The 9,737-nt window shown below is 40.2% G+C and overlaps 1 protein-coding gene across 1 annotated transcript; it reads right to left on the reverse strand.

The window, feature by feature from the left end:
• Window positions 1-6: 6 nt before the first annotated feature.
• LOC145719745 (zinc finger protein 410-like) lies at window positions 7-9,030 on the reverse strand (the record flags this gene model as incomplete). The annotated part of the gene is made up of 4 exons (XM_081811301.1): window positions 7-4,038; window positions 5,457-5,597; window positions 6,338-6,463; window positions 8,895-9,030. Coding segments are annotated over 4 exons (612 nt in total), but the record flags the coding sequence as incomplete, so codon positions are not given.
• Between the last annotated feature and the right edge of the window lie 707 nt (window positions 9,031-9,737).

A 9,737-nucleotide genomic window follows, 5' to 3' on the forward strand; every position in this document is an offset into this window, starting at 1 on the left:
CCACCCTCCACCACTCCAGCAACCCTCAGTTTGTTTCCTGAGATTAAGAATTCCTCATATCAGTGAGGTCATATGATACATGTCTTTCTCTGATTGACTTATTTCGCTCAGCATAACACTCTCCAGTTCCATCCACATCGTTGTTTATTTTTTAAGTAATCTCTACAACCCAACATGGGGCTCAAACTCACCACCCTGAGATCAAGAGTCCCATACTCTACCGACCTAAGCCAGCGAGGTGCCCCTCCCATGATAATTTCTGATACTTGCTTTGGTTATTCTCTGATGTTACTTTTTTTTTTTTAGAGATTTTATTTATTTGACAAAGAGAGACAGACACAGAGAGAACACAAGCAGGGGGAGCAGCAGAGGGAGAGGGAGCTGAGCTGGATTCCTCCCGCTGAGCAGGGAGCCCGATGTAGGGCTCGATCCCAGGACCCTGAGGATCATGACCTGAGCCGAAGGCAGATGCTTAACGACGGAGCCACCCAGGCGCCCCTCCGATATTCTTGATAAGCTTATTTTTAGAGCATATTTACAGAAGTCCAAGTGCAAGTGCATCAATAAATTCTTAGAGGTTACAGGTCTGATCTACAATGTGTGATTATCTCCAAAACCAGAATTTGAAATGGACGTGTTGGTTTACGAATTGCAAATAGCCGGGACATCTGGGTGGCACAGTCACTTAAGCGTCCTACTCTTGGTTTTGGCTGAGGTCATGATCTCAGGGTTGTGAGATCAAGCCCCTCATTGGTCTCCGAGCTCAGCTAAGAGTCTGCTTAAGACCCTCTCTCACTTTGCCCCTCCACCTGCTCTCTCTTTGACTCCCTCTAAAATAAATAAAATCTTGTTTAAAAAATTATTAAAAAAAAAAAAAGGATTGCAAATAGCTTTCTTCTATCTGCGAATCCCTAAGGAATCAACATTTCTCAGTCACTGGAGGAAAGTCAGTTAGTACCAGGAGCTTAGATGAGGAAGAGGACTAAACCTGGAGCCTTGAGGGGCTTGTAGGTTTAAAAAAATGACAGTATCAGAGGATGTGGTAAGCCTGCCATGATAAGGAAAAGGAGGGATGAGCAGTGGGAATGCCTGTGATAAGAGGAAAATAATAGAGGTAACAGTGAAAGAAACACAGAAGTGAGGTTCAGACAGAGGGTGTGTTTGTAAATATGCGACGACCCATGAGGGGAAAAGTAATCATCTAGGATTTTCAGCTACACTAAGGGGAGCACTTTCCCCTTTGTGTTGTTAATATTTTTCTATGAAGTGTCTAGGGCTTCCATCATGAAATTGGGTGCTTAGGGCCTGTATGCCCTTAGTGTCCTCCTGGGGTGAAGGCCGAGTTTTCTTTTGTTTCTTATAGGTGGTCTGTGGTATTGTGTCTGTCTGAGGCTGTGAGTAAGCATCACCCAGACAAGGACACCCTGAATCCAAGACCCATGTGCCTAGGTCCGAGGGGAACAAATGTGCTATTACTGGACTTTTTGCACACACAAATCTGACCATGTCATACCTGGCTTAATACCATGCAGTGGCTCTCCACTGTCCCCAGGATAAAATCATGTCCTTGAAGTGAAGGCCCTTCAAGAGAGAAACCAGCTTATCCTTCCTGCTCTCACTTTCCATTCCACATTGCATCTTACTCAACCCTCTGTGGTTCCATAGCTGTGCCCTGCTCCCTCACCTCTGCCCTTGTCCTCATTGCTGCCTGTTATTTTCTTCCAGTCCCTCCCACTTATCCATCAAGATCACTGCTATTCATCCCTCGGGTCTCAACTTAAACTCTAAAACTTACTCCCTGACTTCCCCCTACCTAGTACTTACTACACTATGTAAAAAATTGCCCCATTTATTGATCTGCCACCCTTCCCATTCTCTCTGTACAGCACAATTCCAGGGGCACCATTTTGCACAGTTATAAAAGGCAGAGGTCCGAAGTCTGACTAAGCTCTTTGAGGCAGAGACTTTGTTTACTGTGGTTTAGTACCCAACAGACGGCCTTGCACTTCATTAGGTATGAAGTATCTGTTGACTACGTTTTTATACATCTGGCATTTGTTTGAGAAAACCTGAAACGCTTCAATAAAAAAAAGGTATTTAGCAGTACAGGAGAGAAAAGCTCCAAGGTTTCAAATATAAAAAAGGAAAAGCCTGAGTGTTGTGGATTGGTTTGTCAAGATAATTTCCACTAGATAAAAAAGGAGATGATTTTTCTGAACTATTTTAGAGCAATCCAATAGTTGATGAGAGAAATATTTCTTTTACAGAAGAATCACAGTTCATAAAAGCAGAAAGAACATGAATCTAAGCTCCTAACTACCAGTTTTTAGGAAATCTGTAGATAGAGAAATATATTAAACAAAAGGAGTCAATCAGCCAAAACTAGAAGGTGGGAAATTCTTATTAAATAGTTAAGTCATTCTGAAAAAATGGGGTAGGGAGTGGAGGGTGGGGAAGACTATTAGAGATAAAGAGAATTATTAACCAAATGCAGTGAATGGGCCTTGTTTGAATCCTAATTTAAACCAACCAACCATTAAAAGACATTTTGAGAAAAAATAAAAAAGGAACACAAAGTATTCGAGGATATCAATAAATGACTGTTAATTCTGTTGGGTATGATGAAGACATTATAGTTATGAAAAAGTACTTATCTGTTAGAGGTATGTGCTGAAATATCTACAAATAAAATGGTTATGTCTGTGATGTGCTTTTAAATACTCCAGCACAAACAGAACAGCAACAGTAAGAAGTAGGCGGGAAGAGAGAATAGTCGAAAGTTAACTGTTGAAGTTGGGGGGAGAGGTACATGAGTTCATTATACTTTCTCTCACTATACTCTTTGAAAACTCTCATAATAAAAATTTTAAAATACATAAATGAAGAGGGGAAATAATAAAGGAAGTCTTCATAGGTGAGATATGTTCCCAAACAGTAGCCAGGAGAAGGTGGCTTAGCAAAGAACCAACAGAATCAATAGCAAAAAAACTTTGAATATAATATAAGCAAGACTCAGACAATGGGTCACAATGATGAATACAAGGAAAGGTTCTGGCAGAATCATTAACATGCATGTCCAGAGCCCTGTGATCTTGGGCATCCCCAGGAATCTTACAGAATAATCCGGAATATTTAATATAGGATGCAATCATCTGAATACTGGAACAGCTGATTTTGTGGTATCAGGTTATAATGAAAAGGTCAGGGGAAAAGACGGGAGAGCACTGTAAGAGTTACTATAATATGAAGGCATCCAAGATACATGGGTTTTGGCAAAAGTTTATGCATATGAAATGAGCTCATGATGAAGTCATCTACTATACCCTAAGATTCTAGAAGCCTGACTGGTTTTCATTCTGTTTTCTGGGTTAGAGCTAAGATCGTAGAGTTGGGAATGCTTAGAAGCAACCTAAAACCTCTCCCCAATTTAGATGATGGTTCTCATTCCACAAGCGAGTGAACACGTCCCTAAAGGCCCAGTTGGTTCAGCCTGGTATCTCCCAGACATATGACCCTAATAAAATGAACAATGATTATTTTCCATGATTTTGTCACTATCTTTTTTGCTCAAGGACCACTCTGTCCAGGATATTTTCTTTATAAAATAAAAGCAGCATCCTCATGTCCTAGGCAGAGAACAGTAGGAGCAGGTATCATTCAGTAAGGTATGTATACAAAGGAAATTAAAGCTGAGAAACCCAGTCGTGAGTGACCAATCTCCCAATCCAGGAGACCCTAACCATCAAGCTTAAGTTAAGCTGGACTCATGCCTGGCTTAAAGGAAGATATTCTAGACAAAGTTTCCAGGAAAGGGAAATTGGAGTAATTTTCAGATCATCAAAACTAGATTCCCAGCCACTGTCCACATTAGTCTCCACAGAAACAAAGTAAAGGCAAGAGACAGATTTACCTCCTGTGGATTTACGGCAGTTAAGACAGAAACCTCATATGACTGCCTCCCTGACTGCATGGTCACCAAGTGATGTGTCACATCAGGCACTGAAGACAGGGGACGTGGGGATCCTTCAGCAAGCACCTCTGAAACAGCAGAGAATGTTTCAACGAAAAATGAATCTACAGATATACCCACCTGCATTATCAAGCCTCTCCCATCCTGAAAAACCCATATTCCTGTATTTCTTCCAAATTAATTCCTGTCTGATAATAATCATCATTACCAGTGAATTTGGAGAGTATTACAAAAGGGGGATGGGAAGAAATGATATATAAGAGTTGACCATTTTTCAATATACCAGTTTTGAGTAGTATGGCTTTAGCACTGTTAGCTGGATTAGCCATGCATGAAACAGGGCAAAAGCTGCTGAGGCAGGCGGATCCCGGGACCAGAGCCTACCCTTAAAGCAGCCACCAACGATATACAGCATACTACGCAGAAGTTAAGAACTTAAATCTGGCTTCAAAATTCCTATTCAGTGTCCCTTCCTCCCTTGACACTTTCTCCCTTAAGAATGGCAAAGTAGTTCCATGCAATTTCTGTGTCCCATGCTTCAACTATGCACTAGTATCATATTACAAAACCGAGGAGGCTTGTGGAAGCATGCTGGGCCGTGTAGACTCCGCACAGAAGTTTACACAAACATGGTCACTTATACACAAAACTGACTGAGTGGGATACGAGTAACTGAAACACAGGATCTCGGACTTCATTAGTGGGATCACTGTAAAAATCTTCTGAAATAGTTTATACATAAACTACTTAGGCCTCTAATAAATCAAAGTTTCTTCTACGGGGCTTTCAATAGATACTGCTCTTCCAGACTGTACTGTGTAATTTAGCATTTACTTACATACTATCTTCTATTCACTCAATGTTGTTTCCCATATGTAAGTTTTGACTTCTCAACTAGATTTTAAGGTCCCTGGTTTCTACTTTTATCTTTCACATGGTGCCAGGCACACAGTAGGCACTGAATAAATGCATGCTGACCTCACCTGTTAAGTTTTTCAGAGAAGAGGGCCTGGCCTGTGTAACTTGGGTGAAATTTCTATACCAGAGAGGAGCAACTGTTTCCTAGAGAGCCCTTTCTTTTCTCCAGAAGATATGGCTTTTGAAGGTATGGAGAAATTGCTTTATATCTCCTCTGTAAAACCTGGTTATGTTCTGTTTAAATGTTTTAAAAGTTAAGTTCTTCCATAACTGCAATAGGAAAGATAGAAATAGTTGGGCTAGGATGCTAAGATTATGGATAATTTTCTTCTTAAATTTTTTTCTCTTTATTCTTTCGTTACATCATCTGTTCAACAAAAAAAATATATTTTTTTAACAGATTCACTTATCCATCCCAGAGACAAAGAACACAAATGCTACGCAATCATACCACAACCACTCACGAGAAATGAAATTAATTAAAACCTTCATTTTGGAGACAACCCCATTCCTTAGTCCCTAGTTGCAGCCCATTTTCCCCCAAATAAAGGAGAGTTGAAAGTCTTACCATCATCAACTCCTAGGATAGAACTGGTATTTGGTAGGTTCAAGGACTCTCCACCAAGGCTGGGCTGGGAATTCATAGGCACCAGGTTTTTACTGGTTACTGAAGCCTCTTCAAGCAAACTACTGCCCATTAGTGGCTCAGCTGCACAGAGAACAGGATGTGAGAGACACGCTGCAGGCCAGGCTGTGCCTGGGCCCCATTTTCCTTCACAGGAAGCTGGCCTTTCCTTTCAGAACTGGAAGTTAACCTGTATCTTGGATGCTATCTACTTTTGGGGAGCAAGAATAAACCTAGAAGGGAAGGGTGGAGCTTCATAGATAAATATCCTTGCCTGCGATCAGCATGTGGAGAATTAATATATGAAATGGGAAGGATACATCCTTGGAAAGGAGTATATGGAATGAAATAATTGATTAAAGACATGGAAAAAAAATAATAAAAACGAGTTATCAAATTTAAGTTAGGGTAAAAAGGGAATCATGAATGATATGTAAAAAATGTTTAAACCCTCGTCTTACAGAAGACTTTATTACAGTAATACTCAAATGCTGGTTCATGGATCAGCACTAGTTACCATTACACTTACTACAGAAACCAAAACTACAGATTCTGGGATCTTACTCTCAAATAATTTCAGTTATCAGTTTGAACTGTTTTGTTTTATTTGGGGGGGAGGGGTGGACAGGTAATACAAATATATACATTTTAAAAGCTTACAGATTTTACTGTAGAGCTATATTTGGAAACCACTAGTCCATCAAATGAGACTAGGTCTCTCTCCCTAACACAGAATCTGAAAATTTCCAGATAACCAGATAGGCCAGTTATTTGGCTTTTTGGACCCAGAAGATACAGCCCTCCACTCCACCTTCTCTCCTCACCAGTTTGCTCCTGCTCTTGACTCCCAGCTGCTCCCAGCTGCAAATGATGCTTTCTCATGTGCACATTCCTACTCCCACTCTGAGAGAAGGTCTTCCCACAGACTTGACACTGATGAGGCTTCTCTCCTGAAACAGAGAGCAGGTTAAGACAAGGTAGCCAAAAAAAAATAGGGTACATTTCTGACATCAAGAGAATGGACTCAAGACCTGGATAGAGAAGTTCAGAGAATGTTAAACTAAACAGAAGAGGCTTTTCCTTCTCCTATTCTCCACCCAGCCTTGGAGGTCCCCAGCCTCAAAACCTTCATACACCAGGGAAGGCAGGAAGAGTTCACCAGCAGGGCTTAGTATGCTCATTGCTCCCAGCTCCTATCCTTACAGTACCCACTGTACTGCTGCCTTCACAACCTCTTTGATATCAGATCATGGCAGCCACACAGAATATTTCCTTCCTTTTCCAGATACATTATTCCATGGAGCTCCAGAACATGTACCATCCTCAAGGATTCCAACCCTGGGTTCAGAACACCCCCTTATCCCACTTCCTGCCACCACTCTCACAGCTGTCAGCGTTTACACCGGTGGTTCTTCTACATTGTGATCTGAACTATCCTCCGTGTCCTCAAGTCCAAAGCTCTCAGTCACTCTTCCACCTACTCAGACAATGACACTTGGAGCTGGGGTCAGAAACACATGCCTATAGGAGATTAGTAGGTAGCCAAAGTAAGTGAAATGGCCAGAAAATTTCCAGAAAAGGAAAATCTATAGAGACAGAAAGCTGACCAGTAGTTGCCTGAATCTGGGCGTGGGAGCAGGAACTGACAACCAGGGGGCACAAAAGAACTTTCTGGTATGACAGAATTGTTCTAAAACTGGATTGTGGTGATGACTGTACAATTCTGTATATTTTCTATCACTGATTTGTATGCTTAGAATGGATGAACTTTAAGGTATATGCATTATACATCAAAAAAGCTGTTTTCAAAGAGAACTACAGTGGATTGATACACAGTGACTACATAGAAACCCATGAATTTACTAGAAGAAACAAGAGCACCAATTTCTTATTTTGAAAATTCATAATTAAAAGAAATGAAAAGAAAAGGAACACACGTTTTTCCTGCCTTTCCTGTGCAAATTAATAGCCCTACTGGATAGAGAAGACACTTATTATACACAGAAGAATTCCAACTGATGTGAACAGAATGATAGAATTAGAAAACCACCATTTTACAATCCTAATGAAATAACCAACTCAGGCATCACTCATGAAACCATATGGCAAAAGGTGCTAGGGAACTTAACAATGTGAAGATCAGGGTGTTACCACCTGAACCCACTGATAAATTCTGACAACCAAGCACTGCGTGCCTCCTGATATGATGATACAAAATGAAACACATACAACCATTTATAACACATCCTTGCCAAATCTTTGAACCTTTGAAGCTTTTAGGGCTTACCTCCATTTATAGGAAATCTAAGGGAACAAGTTAAATAACATAAAAGGAAGCAAACCAACAAATCCAGAATGTGGGACATTCCATAATACCCAACTAACTGTAGTGCAATAAGTCTATGGCATGAAAAAAAAAAGTCGCTATAGGCAGATTTAGATTAAAGAAGGCTTACTAAGTATAATAATTAAACTAAGTACAATAATTAAACCTTATTGGATCCTGATTTAAACAAACCCATTGTAAAAGACATTTTTGAGACAACTGCAAAAAAACTAAACATGCACTGGGTATGAGATAAAACTAAAGAATTGTTAATTCTGAAAGGTATGATAACAGTATTGTTGTTATGTAAGAAAATGTCTTTGTTTTCTCTACTCTTATGTATGTTTGACATAATTTTATATAATAAAATTAAGTAAGATAAAATAAAAACACTCTACAAGCCAAGCAAAACATACCTGGAAGTCCACATCTAACCCACAGGTTAACAGTTTGTCACCTTCTGCTTAGAACTTATCAAGTAAGAGCTCAACTCTGAAATTCATATCCCTGATTGCTTACACCTCTCCAACTCCCTCGCTCCCACTGAACTGCTTTGCTGTCCTCATCACAAATAACTTCCAGTTCCTTCTCTCCACTCCTCCTGTTCTGGCTTCCCTATACTTCCCATGGCTAACCATTTGAACAATTACTTGATTCCATTCTAGAATCCCTCTCCACTCTTGAGTTCACTTCTGCCTTGGCAATCTCTGCTTTGAATAACCTCCATGGCCCATATCTGATGTAACTTATTAAGCACCCAACACAGTGCCAAATAAATTTTCTGATCTCCTCAGAAAAGCTCTGGATTAGAAAGCAATTCAATCAATGGCTCAGCTGAGAATAAAGCAATTAGGTTTTCCCCCCTTGATTATACAATCCTTTTAATCCAATTATCAAGAGCCTTCATTTCTGATTCTGTCATGAGAAGTAAACTTTATATTGAACAGTTTGTTTCTTTCTAGATTTCTTTATACCATTTCCCCACCACCACCACCCTTTTACCCTTTTGGTTCTCTACCTTCCCTGAAATCTATGAAAGGCACGGGTTCTAGTACCTGAGTGAACCACCAAGTGTTTTCGCAGGCTAGAATACTCAGCAAAGGAACGGCCACATCCTTGGGCTTCACAAAGGAAAGGCTTCTCTCCTAGAGACAGAAAATGACATAAAGAGTCAGCCTTCTGATGAACTATCTATTACTCTCTTTTTCCATTAACCTATCCAGTTTCCAATGACTTGCTCAGATTTCTTGAATTCGGGCTATGTAGTTTCAGTGGGGCTATCTATCCAGTAAGTGTCACCTCTCAATGGTCTCCTAGCCAACAGCCCACCAGACAGCCCTACCCTCTTCTTTAGAGTGGCTACCTCTGAGCATCATACTTCCTTCTCCTTCCTGGCTCAAGGGCTGACCCCCAGCTACACTGACCCACCTTCTTCAGTGATCCCATCCCTTTTGAGGATATCAAGATTAACATCACATATGCTGTCAGGATTTTTTACTTTATACCATTCTTTTTATGATTCAGTTCCTAAATCCACTAAAAAGTACAGATTTTTAAAGGTTATAAAATAGGTTTTACATAGTCCCACTATCTAAAGCAAACAAATGAAAACAGATATTCAGTCAGAAGTATAAAGAAAAATCTATAACAATATGCTAAAAGTAGTTACATCCTGAATAGTGCTATTATGGATGATCTCCTTTCTCTGTGCTTCTCTGTAATTTTTATTGTCTACAATATTACATTGTTGTTTTTTTTAATTTAATTATTTTTTTAAGATTTTATTTATTTATTTGACAGAGAGAGAGATAGTGAGAGTAGGAACACAAGCAGGGGGAGTGGGAGAGCGAGAAGCAGGCTTCCCGCAGAGCAGGGAGCCCGATGCGGGGCTCGATCCC

This window comes from Leptonychotes weddellii, unplaced genomic scaffold (assembly GCF_054177405.1).
Source record: "Leptonychotes weddellii isolate Sample4059 unplaced genomic scaffold, ASM5417740v2 HiC_scaffold_6907, whole genome shotgun sequence".
Taxonomy (NCBI): domain Eukaryota; kingdom Metazoa; phylum Chordata; class Mammalia; order Carnivora; family Phocidae; genus Leptonychotes; species Leptonychotes weddellii.